Source organism: Danio rerio, chromosome 25 (genome assembly GCF_049306965.1).
Source record: "Danio rerio strain Tuebingen ecotype United States chromosome 25, GRCz12tu, whole genome shotgun sequence".
Classification (NCBI taxonomy): domain Eukaryota; kingdom Metazoa; phylum Chordata; class Actinopteri; order Cypriniformes; family Danionidae; genus Danio; species Danio rerio.
In genome coordinates this window covers 32,466,634-32,487,500 of record NC_133200.1, presented here as the reverse complement: position 1 = coordinate 32,487,500, position 20,867 = coordinate 32,466,634, and the positions used below count along the sequence as shown (strand labels likewise).

The following is a 20,867-nucleotide window of genomic DNA, read 5'->3' as shown; positions in this document are numbered from 1 at the left end:
CTGACTGACTGACTGACTGACTGCCTGACTGACTGGCTGGCTGGCTGACTGACAGGTGCATGGCCATCAAACACGACGTATAGCCGTTTCTTTTTTCTTCAGGACGCATTAATACCGCTCTGTAGGTCTATTGGAAACATTCATAAATATTCCTAGCAAATCTAATAAATGTTGGAGACATATTTGTTACATAAACACACTAAATTGCACTTCAGCAGCGTTTATTTGAGAGCGCACAAGAAGGTCTGTGCTTGAGCAGCGTATATTTGAGGGTGTGCAAGAAGTTTTGTGCACGAGCAGAGGAAATCGGCACGCAAGCAAAGAGATTTGCATGCTCGTAGGCTATTACATAAATGCGAGCTCGACTTGTAGTACTGCGCTCACGACATCTGTCATTGAAATAACGCCACAGGTAGTTGGTAGATCTGCGTAAAAAAGGTCTGCCGCCACAGCTAGAAAAAATCCTAGAGGAAGCACTGTACATATTGAATTTTTTTATTATCGGTTTTTATTTTAGGTGACAACAGTGTTCGGTCAATGAATACCAATATCGATTTTATCGCCAACCCTTGTATGCAGTGCAGGAGAGATCAAAGCTGCTGGATTATTTATTCATTCATTAATTTTCTTGTCGACTTAGTCCCTTTATCAAGCTGGGGTCACCACAGCGGAATGAACCGACAACTTATCCAGCATGTTTTACACAGCGCATGCCCTTCCAGCCGCAACCCATCTCTGGGAAACATCCACAAACACACTCATACACTACAGACAATTTAGCCTACCCAATTCACCTGTACCGCATGTCTTTGGACTGTGGGGGAAACCGGAGCACCTGCAGGAAACCCACGCAAACGCAGGGAGAACATGCAAACTCCACACAGAAACGCCAACTGAGCCGAGGTTCGAAACAGTGACCCAGCGACCTTCTTGCTGTGAGGCGACAGCACTACCTACTGCGCCACTGCATCGCCAGCTGCTGCATTACAACATGTTAATTAATCAACTTCTCCCGAAATACACAAAAGTAAACACAAATACCCAAAAGTGTCTTTTTAACTGGCAGAAGTTTAAAATAAATGTTATAGTAACCTAAATAGTGTGTATCTGGTGTGAATAATATTGATGTATTTATTATCAATTTATTCTCAATAATTAATTTCAATTAATTCGATTTATCTTTATTTCTATAGCGCTTTTACAATGTCAATTGTGTCAAAGCAGCTTAACATAGAAGTTCTAGTAAATAGCAATTGAAACCGTATTAGTCAAGTTTTCAGAGTTAAAGTTCAATTTAGTTCAGTTCAATTTAGTTCAATACTTAAAAAAAAAAAAAAAATGGGAAAATACATTTGTGTCTAGAAAAAGCACATTCTATTGTGTCTAGAAAAAGCCCAAACACATCCTCAAATCTCATGGCAATTAATGAAACAATGCTCTCTCTCTCTTTCTCTCTCATCCTTGGGAAAGGGAAACACCCACCTGTTCCAAACACTGGCGTTGGACAGTTGCAAAGTTGGCGAGCTGGCATGAAAGCGGGCCAGGTCTGACAGCACGGGCGAGCTCATGAAACGGGGTCTGGGCTTTCGTAATGACCCCATGCTTCCTTTTGAATGAGGACAGGCACGTGCTAGAACAAACACAAGAGACAGAAAGTCACGATACATGCAAAACGTCCCACAAGGTACACTGAAAGAGTGACGCTTGAAACCACCGCAAAAAGGCAGTTGTTTACTTGCTTCATCTGTGGTGACTCATTTATATCGATGCCTGTGTCATAGCGAAAGCCACACAGAACATTTATGATACAAACAAGCATACTTCCTTTGAGATGTAGCCTGACATTCGACTTCCTGGTGAACTTATGGCTGCAGAGGTATCTGATGATCGCAGTGAAAGCTGTTGAGCAGATGCCTGTATCAGATGCTGACACGTTCAAACGTAGTTCCTTTTGGTTTCCTACGCTCAAACTCTTCCCAGAAGTCTGAGTCAAGCTGTCTTGCTCTCTTGACGGCATCACAACTTGATCCCACACACAGCTGATACCACATAGCAACTGTAAACTTACATATTTATCCCAACTGTCTAATAATAGGTTCAATCTGGTCCCACACAAAACAGTGCTGGGGAAAAAATGATGCAGTGGCAACCATGAGAAAGCAAACAATGTCTTCAATTATAAGCTGCCACTGTAAAGCCTATGATGGGTTGAACTGGTGTTTTATCCACCCTGGGGGATAATGGTGATTATGTCATATTGGATGGCTATGAAAGCTTTTTACGGTCAAAACTGCATGATGCAGACAGGATTGTGAGATATAAGCTCAGAATTTTGAGATTTGGGGTCCTATCAAACGCCTGGCGAAAGGCGCGACGCAATTGTTGTTTGCTAGTTTCAGCCTGGCGCAAGAGGCGTTTTGACGTTTTGCACCACGCTGTTTAAATAGCAAATGGATTTGCGCTTATATGTGCGCCCATAGGCGTTCTAGTCTAAAAAAGGAGGCGTGTTGAGGTGCATTGCTGGCGCGTTGCTATTTTGAGGATCTATAATAGACTGTTCAATAGACCAGATCAAAGCTGGTCTAAAGTCATTTAAATATAAAAAAACATATTTATATTTGTTTTATTAAAAACAAGCTTAGATTTGTCCACCTGTCAGGTTTTAGACCATATGAGGCACAGCATGTGTATTTAGATATAACTCAGTTTTTTGACCACACTTTGTTATTATTGTTAATTTATTTGTTTGCTGGAAATTAGAACTGAATTTAGAATTAGTTTTAAAACAAATCTTTACGTTTTTAAACAAAATTAATTATTTATAGGCTAATGGATGTCTGAGCGTAAAACATGTTTCCCTATCCACAAGAGTAAAGTAAAGAATGAGGAGGCTCATCTCTCATTCTCGCCTGTAGATGTTCTGTTTTCTTACTAGTACAGCGCTCAGTTTTTCCATTTACAAAGTCTGCCATGTAAATAGCAAATGCGCTATGGCGCGATGCAACTGGCTCTTAAAGGGAATGGGAGATAAGACTCTGATTGGTTTATTCTCAAATCACACCTAACTCATTTAGCGAATAAGCTCAACCTTGTTAGACCATGCCCCATGGCGCAAAGCGGATTTTCCCGTCCTTAAAATAGCAAAAGTGGATTCTGACACTATGCCCAATGCTTTTGCACCCTGGACTTTGCGCCTGGATCGTCAAAAACAAGCCCATAAACTAGGAATAGTCAGTTTTTCTTTATATTTGCTAGATTCACAGTTCTGACAATAAAAGTGAGAATTCTATTATGTTAGATTTTGAAAAGTGAAGCAGCAATTTACATGAAATTTGACAGATTTATAGAATATAATTTTAAAATAGTGAGATATAAACAATTTTGTTTTTACTTTTTTTCTTGCAGAATTGCAAGTTTTTAATCTATAAAGTCAGAATTGCGAGAAAAGCTATAACTGTTACAAATAAAGTACAGCAAAAAAAGTCTTAATTATTGTGATATGTATTACAAATTCCTATTTTATGTACAACTGCGATGTAATATTGAATGATTCTAACAATACAGTAGAAATTGCAAGATTTTACCTGGAGAGAATCAGCCAAGTTGATATTGATATTCGCTACGCCATCATAAATGGTGAAAATAACTCATCGAAAAAGCAAAAACATTTTACAGGTAACTTTAATTCTAAATCTTGGACATTATTCTTGAAACAAAAATGAGCAATAAAATGGTGTGAAGCACCATAAACGGACCATATTGAATTTGACTTAAATAATATTTTGGCTATTGTTGTTATCCATGAATTTTACATTTTATTATTATTATTATTATTAATATTATTTTGTTTTAATTCAAATGGCCAAATTCTGAAGGAAAGTTGAATGTGTTGTCCAGTTTGTAATTTGCCTAATATATGACAATAGACTACAGTTTTTCATTTAAAACTTCAACAGATTCCTATTTTATTCAAATGATATATGATGTGATATGTATTTTAAAAATAAGTATTATTTTACAGTTCTTCATTATAAACCTTTAGGAAATATTTATCATATGTCAAAAATTGAGTTTATCATGACCAATTGATATGCTAATTCAGCTAAAAATGATGTTTAAAATGTCATAAAATGAGAAAAAGTTATAAAAACTACAACTCCACTTAAAAAACAAACAAACAAACAAAAAAAAAGAACCACACCTTTTACCAGGCTGGCTACGGGGCTTAGAATTATGGGTTATAAACAAAACTTTTTGCCTTTTTCTCCAAACTCCACGTTTCTCCTTCGCCATACTCAAAATACCTATATACTCTCATAAGTATAGATATTAGGAATGCACTGACATGTCAGTCACTGCTATTTATAAGCTGATAGATTAATTTAAAGCTACCTGCAATAATATGAAAAAAGCAGATGGTTAATAAGTACATGGAGACAATGAGTTGCACATCTTTTGCATATACCAAAGTTTTTTTTCTCAGAGAAAAAACATTTAATACTTGCAAAACACAAAATATAACCTGTATAAAATATCAGACCTGAGTGTAATATGAATAAAATGTCTGTGCAGCATGTTCAAGAGCTGGCACAAAACTATTGCTTAGTTTGACCTACAATAAAAAGAGGTAGAAAAAACAGAATGTGTTCACTTTAGTTGTCGATATGTATATTTCTGGAGCAGCGATTTGTAAACTATGTTATGATATTTCTCAAATAATGCAATAATGAACAGCAAAAAATTACATTAGAATCTTAAAGAGCCGCTTTTATGGGTTTTAGAAAATGAATTTCCGTGCAGTGTTTAACATAGCTCTAAGTGAAATGAAATATTTAGCTAAGGCTTAAATCTGAAAGTGGACCGTTTTTAAAACTATTGATTCATCTATAAAAGTCAACTCATAGTGGTTCAAATGAATCGCTGCGGTAACAAGTCTTTAGCCGTGTCTCCGCAACATTGACATGGAACTCAAGATCTGCCCATTTGTAGCATGCACAGACCTGGGAAAATTAAAAGCCCCGGCCCCGCCCACAAAGACTGTAGAAAGAAAAAGAGAGAGACAAACAGCAGAGAGTTGAATCATGTCACAAAGACGCTGTGTTCTGAAGTGTGAGGGAAAGTTAGAGTTACTTTCCCTACCCAAAGATCAGTGGTTGAAGTTTATTTATTTTTTAAATACCACAGCATTATATCCTCAGCCTTGTGCTGTGTTCCTGTCATTTTTCTGACGAGTGCTTCAGCAATCTACACACTTACAGTAAGGGAATCGTCAGATGTTTTCAAAGGAAAGATCAGAAAAGACTTTGTCAGCATATATGTATATGAGACTGTTGTTGGAGACCATTCATTCATTCATTTTCTTGTCGGCTTAGTCCCTTTATTAACCCGGGGTCGCCACAGCGCAATGAACCGGCAACTTATCCAGCACATTTTTACACTGCGGATGCCCTTCCAGCCGCAACCTATCTCTGGGAAACATCCACAGACACATACACACACACTATGGAAAATGTATCCTACCCAATTCCCCTGTACCACATGTCTTTGAACTGTGGGGGAAACCGGAGCACCCGGAGAAAACATACACGAACGCAAGGAGAACATGCAAACTCCACACAGAAACACCAGCTGAGCCGAGGATCGAACCAGCGACCCTCTTGCTATGAGGCGACAGCGCTACCTACTGCGCCACTGCGTCTCCTTGTTTGAGACCACCAAAACCAAAATATGACATTTTAAATGCATAATTGGGGCTCTTTAATTTGTTTCTCTGGAAATAATGGACAGTTGAATGTTAAATGGATCCAATCCAAAAACATTACCTCATCCTTTGCTCTCCCTCATGTGGTTTTAAACTTGATTGCATTTATTTTATCAGTTGAACACAAAAGAAGATATTTTGAAGAATTCTGGTCACTGCGACCCATTGACTTCCATACGAAAAACAAGATTATTATGATAGACAAAGGATCCCAGCAAGCAGCATAAAAATATCATTTTAAATATAATTGTTTGTGTTCAATAGAAGAAAGAAACTCAAATAGGTCATGAACAAGTGAACGGTGAGAAAATGATGAAAAATATTTTTTCTCTAAAAAAAAAAAATAAACAAAAAAAAAACTTCCTTTTACTGTGCTTTAGGCAAATGAGCAATGGGCAATTGCATGCAAATGTCAACCATGCCATGAAAATATAACGTTTTCAGCAAAATAGCGAAACCCTTTCTAAGATTTTTTTTTGTGTGTAGGCTTGAATTTTAGTACTGTAAAAATGAAAAAAAAGAGTCTCTTTCAGTGTTTTCAAACAATTATATTTGATTTACCAAAGTCAAACAAGTAGCAATTTCACATCTGTCACATCCATAACGGAGAGACTTCACATCCATATTGACACTTTTACCTCATAAATGCAAAAAATGTCAAATAAAATCAAATCAATCATGTTTGTTCTATTGTGAGCCAACTATTATCCTTTTGATAAGCATGATTTCCTTTGAGTTTAATTCACAGAATATCTACAAAGTATGTTGTATATTGTAAACTCGCAGACTTTTTTGGTCACATCCATAACACATTTTTATTATCCATTCATTTAAAATATAAAAAATGCTTACAGATTGATATTTCCCATACCTCTGAGGTTAGTTCTTTTGGAAAATATGAACTTATGTTTCAATATAATGATACTTTCTCTGTGTATTTATATTTTAAGTTTTTACAAAAAAATGTTACATTTAAAATGCTGGAATTGCTGTAATTTTGATATCAGAGGAATAGAACAAAAATCCCATTGGTGCATCCCTAATATAAACACAGTTGAAGTCAGAATTATTAGACCCCCTGTTTATTTTTGCCCAATTTTTGTTTAATGGAGAGAGGATTTTTTCAACACATTTGTAAAAATTGTTTTATTAACTCATCTCTAATAACTGATTTCTTTTATCTTTGCCATGATGACAGTAATTAATATTTTACTAGATATTTTTCAAGACACTTCTATACAGCTTAAAGTGACATTTAAAGGCTTAACTAGGTTAACTAGGCAGGTTAGGGTAATTAGGCAAGTTATGGTAGGACGATGGTTTGTTCTGAAGACAGTCGAAAAAATAATTATCTTAAAGGGGCTAATCATTTTGACCTTAAAATGGTTCATAAAAAATTTAAAACTGCTTTTATTCTAGCCGAAACAAAACTAATAAGACTTTCTCTAGAATTCTGACTTCAACTGTATATACAGATAAAAATCTTGGGAATATGATGATGTATGATGTAATTCAGAAAAAACTGAACTTTGAGATATAAAAAAAATAAGTTTTGACTTTATTTCTTAGAATCTTACAATAAACGCATTGAGAGTATAAAGATGCAATTTTGGAAAAACAAAGTTGACTGCAAGATACAAACTCAGAGTTCTTACTTTATTTCTTAGATCTGGAAGTTTGTAACTGCATTTTTTAGATTTGTCATGATTTATTTAAAAAAGAATTATAATCTATAAAAATAAAATACATTTCTATTATAAATAAATAATATATATATATATTATAAAATATATAAAAAAATAAAATAAAAAAGTCACAATTTCCTTAAATTTTATTTATTTTTTAAGTTTTTCTTTTTTAATAAACATTTGTTTCCAGGGTTTCACCTTTATTGTATGGGAAAGTAGACAGGAAAGCAGAGATAGGCGAAGGATCGGCATAGGATCGCGAGGGAGGAATTGAACTCTGGTCTTCATTAGCACCTAAGTGCATGTGTCGACGCACTAACCACTACACCACTATCGCAGACTTATATTTTCTCTTTAATTACATATTTATTTTATAGGACAAATGAGCTTTGATAAATGTGGCCCCAAACTGCTTCCACCCTGCCATTTGCTGCAAGAAAGTGAGCTCATTCACAGTCTAACATCATGAATGAAAATTTCATGCATCCATGCTCACCATCTGCTAATTATGAAGCCAAAAACAAGTCATGCTGCAGACTCCCACTGCCGTCGATTCATTCTCATGCATAATTCGCTTCAATTGAGCTTATGGGGTGACTGATCATAAATCACACCAACCAAGACATCCTGCTCCTTAAAAATAACCCATTCTTCCAGTTTTGGCATATTCATTAATTAACTGACTGCTTTTTGTGAATTAGGCCTGGATTGTCTGATGGTTAGATGGTTGGCTGGTGAACTTCTAATAACAGACATGAGCAAGTACTCAGGCCAGTTAGGTAATGCAATTAAGGTTGCAGCATCTCGAAGCATGACCGGAGGAGAGTAAACAGCCTCATTTATCATCTGCGTTCAACTGCTGACCGGGCTTAAGTACATTAAGTGGACTCTTAAAGTCAACGTCAACTTTTTGAAGGCCTGTTTGGAGCAAATATGATGGCTATATAGTTTAAATAACCAGAGTGATTTTTTTAAAAACAAGAACAGCATAGTCTATGCATTTATTATATACAACAAGGGCACATAGAAGTATGGAAGGTGATCGGGGCCAAAACCTTTACAATTAACCATTTATTTTGCAAAGAGCCATATATGGTTTGTTTTTTGTTTGTGTTTAATGTATATTAGAGATATAGATTATATTAAGGTACAACAATTTATTTTTATTAAAAACTCTAAAACTGTATTCGGATTTCCATATTAGATAAATTCATGATATTGATTGCAACTAGAGCTGGGCGATTTTTTCGATGAATTCGAATTACGTTTTGACGACGATTTAATTTTATATTAAATCGAGAAATCACGATTTTTTATAAAAATATTAGATACATTATAATGGCACCAATGCGCTTTGGTTCACTCTCTGTATGAAGCAGCACGCACACCTCAAGCGCCGCTCTGCGACGCGCCGCACCACGCAGCGTCATGGATTTTAGAATTCTAATCATAAGTTTCTATACACACACCGGCGCTGCCCAGCCACGATTCAGGACTAGGGTTGTAACAATATACCGGTATGACGGTTTACCACGATTTGAACGTGCACGATTATCATACCATGAACAATTGCATATCAACGGTTTTAACCCTTAAAGACCGAGACAGCCGCCCGCGGCTAAAAATAAGTATTGCTCTTAAATGTTTAATAACTTTTGATTCGCTGATCCGATTCATACAATTCAAAGATTGACATAAAGAAGAGAATCTCAGCTTTCCAGTGCTGTATCACATAACATTCGCGGACTTTCAGAGGCTCCGGAATCAGTGCGGTTACGTCATCAACATTTGACAACGCTGATTTGACAAAGAAACGCTCGTCACTGTGTCTCCGGACAAATCAGACATGATACATTGATGCATTATCCCTCCTCCATGCCCAGATTGGTTCAAACTCGCTATATCCCAACCAATAAGCATAGGTTTCGCTTTTGTTTGTGGACCAAACTTTTTGAACAACACGGAATGAGAGAAAGACATACATTTATGCGCGGCTAAATAAAACGCCAAAAAAAAAAGTTTTGCATGAAATAATTTTCATACTAAGTACTTTTGCATGCACAGCAGCACAGAAACATGACAAAACAGTGACACAGCAAAGACGAACTGCTGCTCTTGCTGTTTTCAAAAGACGCAAATGAAGATGCAGCTGTTTATCTGCATTGCAAACAACCATTTCCAAATCCATATCCATAGACAACCATATCCATGCTGGCACATAAAACCTAAGGATGTTCCATATTGAATCTAGTTTCGTTATGTAACTATTTATAGTATAGTAAATATTTATATCTATTTTTTACTGAGGATTTGCACCATGTTTATTTGGACTTTATTTGGACTTTGACACATTATTTATTATTTTCTTATTTTTATTTGTTCATTGTAAGTGGTGTTGTTTATAGTAACTAAAAATATATTATTTGGAAAAAGTCAAATTTGCTTCACTGTTCTATTATTTTGTAACATTTGTAACATACCGTATACCGCGAAACCGTCAAACCGTGGTATTGTTTTAGACGATTATCATACCGTGAAAAATTCATACCGTTACAACCCTATTCAGGACACAGTTCATATTTCAGCTGCGCCACAGATCGGCATCTGATTAGTTTCATGTTAAATATTATGCGAATGTGCGCGTCTGGTGTATGATACTTTAAACTCATGTGCGCGCCGTGCCGCGGCGCTTCTGGTGTGCGACCTGCTTGACTGCCTGTCTGGGTTTCAATGATGGTAGTGACGGACTGAACACAGAGACTGGACAGCCTAATTTAACTCAATACATGAAGTTGTGGGCATGCATCGCAGAGCTGGTGCAAATACAACAAATACAAGCATTTAAGTGTCTGCAGTTGTGTATTTTGTTGGTATTTTGTTAATACCTTTGCATCAAATGCACTTTGGTCCTCTCTCACACTACTGCAGCACTGCCTGACGAGGGGATTTACATTTAGACTAATGCAACAAGTAAAATCCTACATGACTTTACGCTTTACTAAGTCACGTCTGTGTGGATTGTCAAGACATATTCCCTCATCAAGTCGATAAACTCGATCTCAACATGTATGGAGGACGTAAAAACCTCCCATGTGAAAAACCGCGCTGATCTTTTGGTTTGAACACGAGCAGAGGTGAGGGCCAGTAGCAGTGAAAATGAAAGTACCCGCCCCCATGACGTCATTTAGCGGACCTAGTTGAAAACCAGAATGATCAGGCAGCATAACACAGAGAGTTGCGCAAAGTGCATCAAATGATTGATATTTGAAAGGGGGGAAAAGAAAAATAGAATAAATATATTATTTTATATTAGACACACATCTGGGGCCTCATGTATCAACGCTGCGTACGCACAAAAACTTTGCGTACGCCAGGTTTCACGCTCAGAATCGCTCACGTTTGGATTTACTAACAATGAACTGAACGTGGGAATGTGCGCAGGTTCACGGCAGCTTTCTGGCTGGCGTACGCACATTTTTTGTGCGTGTCTGTTTTATTTCCATTGGCGACTCCTAGAGGCAGTTGTGTTAAATTCTTCTCTACAAAGTGTCTGATCCTTGCAATGGCAGCTGTATGAGACGGGTTCATATAGTAGGTATGTAAGATTTCCATACCATACAGTTGACCAGCTAAACATTAAAGCACAATTTGCAGCGGTCGCCTGTTTTCGAAATGTAATCTGAGCTATCTACTGCACGCACATTGCTATAAAGACACTATCTGAAGATAAATTTGCATGCGTGAATCAGAAACATTTCCGTTCAATAAATGTGCAAATAAAATATGATGCACAAACTTATTAATGATTCCTACTTGTCTTTCTCGTGATAAATAGTGGGCAAAATCTGATATGTAGCGGGAAAAAAAAGAAGAAAGAATTCATCAGACGCTGGATTCGAACCGAGTTCATGCTCGAACGTGTCAGTACATGATCATATGCTTCTTACGAGGCGCGCCACTGAGACTGCTAAGAGTACTGCAACATTTTACAGATATAAACCACACTATTTCTTTTTTAATGCACTCAGTGCGATGTTCAGACCCAACTGTGTTAACCGTATCAGCTAAACTCTCCCACTCTATTTTTTTCTTTTGTTGTTAATTCCGGAGAACAAACTTGCAAATAACACCGCTTTTCTCCGTTCTACCTCCGAAAGCAGCACCTTCAATTCACATTCTGTTCAAAGTTTCTCTTTTTGTTGGATTTTGCCTTTGCTTTTTCGTTGGGTTTTCCATTAGCATAGTCATTAGCATATTCATACGGGGGAGGAGGCAGGGAGGGGTTTTGCGCTCGTGCATGTTGCGCTCAGTTTCACGTTCATTCGGATGTACAAAAGAATATGCGTGAGATTCGGCGTACGCAGTGTTTCATACATCTGAATTTTTTTCTGCGTACGCACATTTACAGCTTTGTGCGTACGCAATGTTTTAGTAAGATTTCAACGCAAGTCTTCGTACATGAGGCCCCTGGTGCTTTTATTTGCTCCTGCTATACGTCCACAACTTCACGCATTGGGTTAAATTACGCTTTACGGTTTCCATATTCAGTCCTTTTCTTCCACTGTATCTATTTAAGAAAAAGGCAGCAGCATTACAACCTGTCATTCAATCAAAAGACAAAGTCAAAACCTAACTGACAGCCTAGGCTCAGCAAAACTTGCAAAAAATACCTCTGTATTCCTGCAACTGCAATATTTACACAAATATTTTTTTTATTCAAATCTTCCGCAACGATATTTAACTCATGAATTTGTTTTACATTTAAGATTTATGTATGGCATGGCCATTAAAAATACAATGTTCCTTAACCAGATGGTTTTTCAAGTTATAAAGAGAATGTTACTTCAGTCATGTTGTTGTAATGTTTTAAGCTGACCAGTTACACAATAAAAAAAATCGAAATCGAAATCCTGAATCGGTCAAACTTGATAAAAAACCTAGTTTTTTTTTTTTTTGCCAAATCGCCCAGCCCTAATTGCAACATATATATATATATATTTTTTTTTTTTCAGAACTGATTTTAAGTCATACATGCTGAAAAGTCTTCTAATAACCCCCAGCAGCACTCCAAAGTTTTCCCAACAAGTATTTCAATGAGTGTCCTATAAAGGGATCTGCGTGAAATTTGATTGTGGTAACATAGTTTGACTAACTCTTTTTAGTACATGTACACTCAAAACATTCAGAAAGCAATTATGATGTAAGGGAAAATAATGTCTGGGGCACATTTGAGCTTAAACCGAAGTGGACTATTTAGCTATGCTTGTCTGGAAAATGATGTGCAACTGTGTTTGAGACACATTTTCTCTATATTAAGAGATATGTGTATATAAACCACAGGGTATTAAAGACAGAGCTCATGCAATGGGTTCATTTATAAATGTTTGTGCTGCAGCTCAGTATATACAATGGGCTTTATGCACAAATGGTGTTTTTTCAGCCAACAATAAACTTCTAGTGAAAGGTTAATGTGACTATTTTAAATTTTATAAGGTTTCTTTTATAGCACCAATGTTGTAATGAAATTAAAATACAATAATTTCAGTAGACTTAAGCATTCATTTAGTTGTTAAAGCGTAAAATTAGATGAAAGACTGTAACTTTATTGAAAATACTGAGGTAAAATACAGTTTCATATTTTAAAGACATGGTAGGGAAGATGGAATTTAATGCAGTGCTTCTTGTCCGGTTTGACCCACTTTTTTATAGTATATCTATCAGGCAGTGAAGATCATCGACTTTTAAAGAAATCAGATCTTAACCTTGGAGATTTTGAAATGGCAAGACAGTTCACCAGATGTGATTGGCTAACTGAAAACTAAATGTCTGTGTGAATTTTCCCCATTAAAGATATTAGGACATTTTTGTTTTATTGTAAAATGATGTAGTTGTGTACATTTAGCCTTATTGCAAGGCAAATTTTCATGTACAATTTTCACTAATAATAAACCAGTAACTATGACGTTTGTCTCAATAAACTCCTACTTTAATTTGCTGTTTTAATAATTAATAGTTATTGTATTAGGTAGTAGGGTGTATGGTAGCACGGTTTACAGGTACTATGATAGTATCGTGATACTTCGGTTCCAAAAACCTGGCGGTGCAACTGTAGTTTGTAAATGGTGGTATCGTCATTAACGGTCTATCTGCAATACATATTGTTGCACGTGGAAAAGTCACTAAAATGCTCACACATTTGTGCAACATTCATTCATTCATTTTCTTGTCGGCTTAGTCCCTTTATTAATCCGGGGTCGCCACAGCGGAATGAACCGCCAACTTATCCAGCAAGATTTTACGCAGCGGATGCCCTTCCTTCCCATCTCTGGGAAAATTTGTGCAACAAAAGATCATTATATTTAAATAGTTTGTGAACCCCTTTAAGGTTGCAAAACTATGTAGAATTAAGACCTTTTATGGTAGCCTATTGCACGTTTTCTGATGTTTCAGTTCGAACGAACATCTGAATCATTTTATTTCTGTTCCTGTCAATATGATTTTGGTAGCTACAACAACTGCAACAATCTCTTAAAGAGAACAACTCTCAAAGTGAAAATGTAAATACCTGATAGGACTAAAAAAAAAAAAGAAAACAATAGATGGAAAAAACCCAAAAGAACTGTTGCAAACAATTTATTTGTGTTGAATTTAAACAAACAAATTAAGTTTAATAATGTTCAACTTAATTTGTTTGTTTAAATTCAACACAAATAAATTGTTTACAACTACTTAACTTTAAAAAAGTAAGTAAATCCAAGGAATCATCTTTGGATAATTTTTTTCAGTGTATTAGACTGTGAAGATACTTTCAACCCGCACAACAAAAATGCTTCTGAAGACAATCACCTACTGCACCTTTAAATGAACTAGTGTTCAAAAATGACTTTTTATTTAAGTTTGTCTTATGTTGTAGTTGTGAGAATGCAAATGAATAAAACTGTGAAGCTAATCAACAGTGTATTTTCCATGCAGCACTGAATTGACGTTATAAGGCCATTAAAAATTTTTTTTTGGAAAAGCAGCTCAAAAATTACTTTTAACAGTAATGCATTACTTTTTGGTGTAAGTAACCGATAAAGTAACTGAGTTACATTTTGAATGAAGTAACTAGTACTGTAACTACTACTATTTTTTAGTAAGTAGCACAACACACAATACTAACACAATACAAATGTATGTGTTTTTTAAAATCTATTATCACTATAACAGGATTTCTGCAGGTAACATCATGTCAAATTTAAGACTTTTTAAGACCTTTTTAAGACCATCAAGCATTAAATTTAAGACCTATATCGCAATATCAAAAACACATGTGAGAGAAAATGTAAAATCCCAAAATTAGGGGTAAAATAAATGTATTTAAATTGAACAGTACTAAAGACAGGTTAAATGCACTATTGAACTACAGAAAAAAACAAACATCTTAATGCTGATTTATACTTTTCCCTGACGCCGCATAGCACACCTCACAAAATGGATGAGGCTTTTATACTTGACGCGTTCACCATTGAGCTATTTTTTAAATGACAGGGGGCGGTCAAAAGAAACAGACAGTAAAATCAGACCAATAAAAAGATAACCATTATCATTGAAGATGTTTTTGGGGGCCTCTTTTTTTTGTTTGTTTTAACAAACTTATCCAGCACGTTTTTCCAAACTTTTACAAAAACTTTCCTCCTTTCCCACTGCTGTTGCAATTATTGGTCATATGGTTCTCCCTATGATCACACATGGACGGATCATTATTGCAACAACACATTACGTTTTCATCTTAAATTGAGTATTCAAATAGGCAGACTGCGATTTGTGCTTATGAATAAAATAGGCATGTTTATGTATATTATTTTTTTTAGTCAATCTTAGTTCGAACTTCTTTAAAAGTTCACGTCAACTCTTTAGAGATGCCCTGACAACATTGATGATAAATCGAAATGAATGCCGAGTAGACTGCAAACTTTAGAGTCTCTTTAAGATTAGATCACAGCCTTGGGTTGGTCAAAGGTAGGTTGGTCAAACAAGAATGGTAACTGAAAGAATCACTTGTGTTTTAATGATCCTCTTGATGCCTCTGGCCATTGTTAACATTCACTAGTAACTGAGATAAATGTGAATGCAAAGTCCTGGAAGCAAACGCTTCTTTATCTATATGATACTCGTGTAGTTTGAGTGGTATAGTAATGCTGATTAAATCATGGCTGGTGAAACTTCCAAACTCTGGGCGTTCCTATAACTGCTACTTCATTTGCATGCTTTGTTAAGATTGTCACTTGGGTGATTTGTCTTCACCTCTGTGGATTGCACTGTGGAATGATAATAATTAAACTAGGATGACTGGAAAGCTAGCAAGTTCTCCATAAAGAAGAGTCTTGGAAGTTTTTGAAAATAAGCTTCATACAAAGTGATACATTGATTTTGACAAAAAGGAAAAGGATCGGAATTACTCAACAGCTAATCTGAATTTCCAGACTAAAACAGGTTCTTTAGCATATTCAAAATGTTCCTTTTTTGCAGCTCAAAGATGCCCGAGCGCTAGATGTCAGTGTTTTAAAACAAAAATGCATTAGTGTAAATGCCACCTAAGGTATAAACCAAAACAAAAGCTAAGAGATGAACCACAACCTTACAAAGTTTAATTTAAAGCAAATAAATCTGTAAAAAAAATCTGTAACAAGACTATGCATTTAAAGACTTTATTGAGTAAAATAACTCAGCAAATGTCACAATCGAATTTAAGAAAGCAAAAATTTGACCAAAAATATACAAAATAAATATGTCTTTTGCTGCACTAGCTGCGACTGCGATTACAGCAATTTTCTTCAGCAGAATATGGCGAAATCTTTGGAGTTTTACTTCCAGGATGTCACGATCACCAGCGATTAAAGCACTCTTTGCCTGTGACCACGACTAAGCTTTTGGAATACCCTCATAACACTGTTTGCTCCTGTTTTGACCATTGCCTGCATGACCAAGTTGTAAATAAACTTCAGTTGGACCCTCAACTCTGTTGTTACCCTCTGCTACACAGAACTTTACAGTTGATCTATATTTTTCAAAGGTTTGTAGTTAAAATTGTTACCCGATTATTTATTATTTTACTGGTTAGTATGATTAAAATTTTAGTAAGCCATGTCAGTTTTGAGGAAAGCATTGCTTGACTAACTAAACACAACTTTACATACAATTAGAGCTGAGCGATTAATTGTTAAAAGACATAAGTTTAGTCCATCCATTCAGTACATTGTTGAAATTAGAGGAACACTTTTAAAAAATACTCTATTTTAACATTTAAGCAGCTGAGTTTTACTATTTTGTATCTATTCTTTGGTACTGGTCTAAGTAATTTTAGCTTAGCATAACTCATTGAGTCACAATAGACCATTAGCATCTCAAACAAAAAAAATAAATAAATAAATAAAAAAAAGAAAGGGAGAAAAGAGTTTTGATAATTTTAAATACACATGAAATCAAACTAAAGATATTGATTTTGTTAGTTGACAATGCTAGTTTTGTGGTGAACAATTTATCTGTGCATGTCATTAAGAAAGAAAGGTTTGCCCTTGTATTACAAAATTGAAATCTGAAATACACTTCCTGTTTGTTTTCAATTAAATTACTGTCTGAGGTATTGGGCATGGATAACATACCCAACCACGCCCCACCAACTGTCAGTTTTGACAGCGTTATGACAACAAACAAAAATGGTGAAGTGGGGGTGTATGTTAAGTTTATAATAACTCTCCCCAAACACTTGGTAAAGTCTAGATCGGATATGCAGTCAGCATTTTTTTTGTGACTTTGTATAACTATATTGACTATTTTTACAGTACTGTGACAGTTGGGTTTAGGGTTGTAGTGGGGGTAGGCGTTAAAAAATACAATTTATTGAGTAATGTAATAGATATTATAAATAATACTCAGTAATACTACTGTTTTTACCTTACTGTGACGGTTGGGTTTAGAGTTGGGGTGGGGGTAGACTTTAATAAAATACAATTTAATAAATTACAATTTAATAAATAATATAAATGATTCTCATTAACTTCCAGCCACAACCGTATCCAATCTAGCAACAACCCAAACCCTTTTCCCAATCTTTCAGTATGAAATGCATACTCTACTACAACCAATTAGCCTGGCCCTGCAGTACAAAAAAACAAGCCACACCCAATGTTTTCACATTTATATACTGTTTTTCTAGGAACTGCTTCCCAATACAAACGAAAATGGTCACAGCTTCCAATTCATGTAGAAATTTAAAGCCTGATTCCTCAAAAGTTAAACCTTGTACTGAAGAAAAGAAAAGTTGCTATTTTCTAGGTTGATATGGCTAGGAACTAAACTCCATTCTGCTGTTATAACTAAGACTATAGAATATACAAGACATATCACTCGTATCTTTATGAATGGGGAAAAATGTAACAATCAATATGGTGAATAAAGCCCCGCCTACTAGAACAGGAGCCAATCATCGATCACTATATGGCAAATAAAGCCCGCCTTCTAGTACACGAGCCATCATTAGCCATACTAATGATTTTTTGGGGGAGGGGCTCAGACCAGAGGGGAGTTTCCACAGATTTTGTGTGATTTGTGTGATTTTGTGTGATTTGGATGTTTAGATATGAAACTAAAGACACAGTTGTTGTTTAATTTTAATGGTGATTCCTAATTTGAAATTCAATGGTAAACAAACAGATATGGAGAATTTGATGTTTCCCTATTCAGACAGAATGCCCGAGCATAGTGCCCCAGAGCACTATCTCACTGTTTCACTGTTTCAAAGACTGCCACCAAGTGAAAAGACTTGCCTTAAAGAGACTTTGGTTATAATCAAGTAACTTTGCTGTTATACCATGGATAAAACAGATGCAATGGTATTACACAGCACCTGAAAATAGTCCCCATCTAGGTAACGGTACTGTGTAATACAACGGTGCCTGAGGCAGCCTTAGCAATCTTTTTGACCAAGATGATAATGGGCTAATTTGATTTAATGATTTATGCTAAGCTAAGCTAAAAGTGTTCCCGCCAGACTTATATCAGCTGAATAGATAAAAAATGGGCACACTCAAAACTCTTGGCCTTGAAATTTGAGTTTATTTGCAACAAAAGTTAAGGGCCCTATCATACACCCGGTGCAATGTGGCGCAAGGCGCGACGCAATTGGTGTTTGCTAGTTTCAGCTTGGCATAAGAGTTGTTTTGATGTTTTGCGCCACGCTGTTTAAATAGCAAATGCAATTGCGCTCATTTGTGCGCCCATAGGAGTTCTGGTCTAAAAAGGAAGGCGTTCTGAGGCGCATTGCTGGCGCGTTGCTATTTTGAGAAACTATAGTAGATTTTTCAACAGACCAAAACAAACCCGGTCTAAACTCCAGCGCAGAGTTGCGCCTCGCTTACGCACTGCTTAATAGCCTACACACAAGATGTAGAGCAATACGCAAATATCTTTACAAATGAAAAAGAATTAAAATATTAAGGATATATATATATGATATAAATATAAAGGATTAAAATATTACAAAACATATTATTTTCTAGCCTACATAAATATGAAAAACCACGGCTTTACGCCTTCTTTATCTCGTGAGGCTTTTTCAGTTCATTCAATTTGCTTTTGTATAATGTTATTATTATTAGCAGTATTATTTATTATATCCATATTTATATTTGTTTTATTAAAAACAAGCTTAGATTTGCCCACCTGTCAGGTTTTAGATCATATGGGGCACAGCATGTGTATTGGATATAACTCAGTTGTTTGAACACATTTTGTTATTATTGTTCGTTATTCGTTTGCTGGAAATTAGAACTGAATTTAGGTTTGAAACAAATCTTTGCGCTTAACAAACTAAATGAATTATTTATAGGCTAATTGATGTCTGTGCGTACAAGGTTTCCCTATCCACGAAAGCGAAATTAGATCATTTATCTCCCATTCTCGCGCTCCAGATGCTCTGTTCAACTGTTTTCTTGCTTGTGAAATGCTCAGTTTTTCCACTTACACTTACTTTACGTCATGTAAATAGCAAATGCGCTATGGCGCGACGCAACTGGCTTTTAGAAGGAATGGGAGATGAGACTCTGGTTTATTCTCAAAACACACCTATAACTCATTAAGAAAATAAACTCAACCCTATTAGACCATGAGCCACGGCGCAAAGCGGATTTTTCCATCCTTATATTAGCAAAAATGGATTCTGACACGCCCTGCGCTTTGCGCGTGGATCGCCAAAATAGAGCCCTAAGTGTTCCTTTCTTTGTAGCAATAACTTGGCAAGCCACCAGTAGGTGGCAACAAGCAACAGCTAAAAATGTGCCTCACTGAATAATAATAAATAAAAAATGCAATATATATATATATATATATATATATATATATATATATATATATATATATATATATATATATATATATATATATATATATATATATCACGTTAAATTGTATATTTTAAACCATGAGAAAACTGTCATCATAACTTTAAACAAACAAACAAACAAACAAACAAACAAACAAACAAACAAACAAACAAACAAACAGACCATAAATATATAATGTTATAAATGTGTCTAAGTTTGTCCAGATTCATGAAAACATACTGCTAAAAAAGTTATTCTTTCCCATGCATTTAAAGGAATGACCCCCCCCCCCCCCCCAAAATCCGCATTTCATACCCCGTCCGATGCCATTCTAACCCTGTATGGTTTTTGAATAGTGTTTTGTCTGTACACTTGAAATTCAAAGCGATTCAGTTTCAATGCATGTATAATGAGACCATCTACTATGATGTGAACTCACTTACAGCTGGCGTCTGCACAGCAAACTTATGAGTGAGCTTTTCCATTCAGAAACATTCATTGAATGCAATATAGTCTAACTACATTATAAACTAGTAAGAAAGCCACAAAGTTCCACCCGTTTTATTCATCATCTCCAATATTACTACTGAGTAAATGTTTCACTCACCCGCTGGTTCTTCTTCTCAGTCCTGAATGAGTGTTAGTTTAGCTTCATTGTAATTTTCCGCGACCGTTTTCAAACATGTAAACGCTCAAAGCAACTTCGGCGAACCCCACTATAAAACCCCACAGGCTATTATTAAAATGAAAAGTACAACCCTCAAGCCTGAAGTTTGTTAACTTAGTCGTCCTCGGGTGAGATAAAAGAGCGAGATGCTCCGCTGAGAAGCGCCGCTGGTGGGCGGTCAGTGGGAGGAGTTTGATGCAACTGTTTCACACATGCAACAAGTGTGCTGGTCCGAGTCATTTCCGGGATTCGGTTCCTTCAAATCACTCGGTTCAAATGCAAGCAAGCGATTCTTTTTCAAAAATATATTTTTTACTCAATATATTAATTTTAATAATTATATTATGGCGATTATGTTTTATATAATTTATTCGAATTTATCAAAATAT

General features: G+C 35.7%; 1 protein-coding gene across 1 annotated transcript in view; it reads right to left on the bottom strand.

Moving 5' to 3' along the window:
* prr5l (proline rich 5 like) overlaps positions 1–20,658 on the bottom strand; it is a 40,965-nt gene extending 20,307 nt beyond the window's left edge. Inside the window, exons 1-2 of the mRNA XM_680728.10 lie at positions 20,419–20,658; positions 1,483–1,630 (exon numbers count right to left, since the gene is read on the bottom strand). Of these exons, the coding sequence (XP_685820.3) occupies positions 1,483–1,601 (119 nt within the window). The 5' untranslated portion in view covers positions 1,602–1,630; positions 20,419–20,658. The remainder of the gene's footprint in view (positions 1–1,482; positions 1,631–20,418) is intronic.
* Positions 20,659–20,867: the final 209 nt, after the last annotated feature.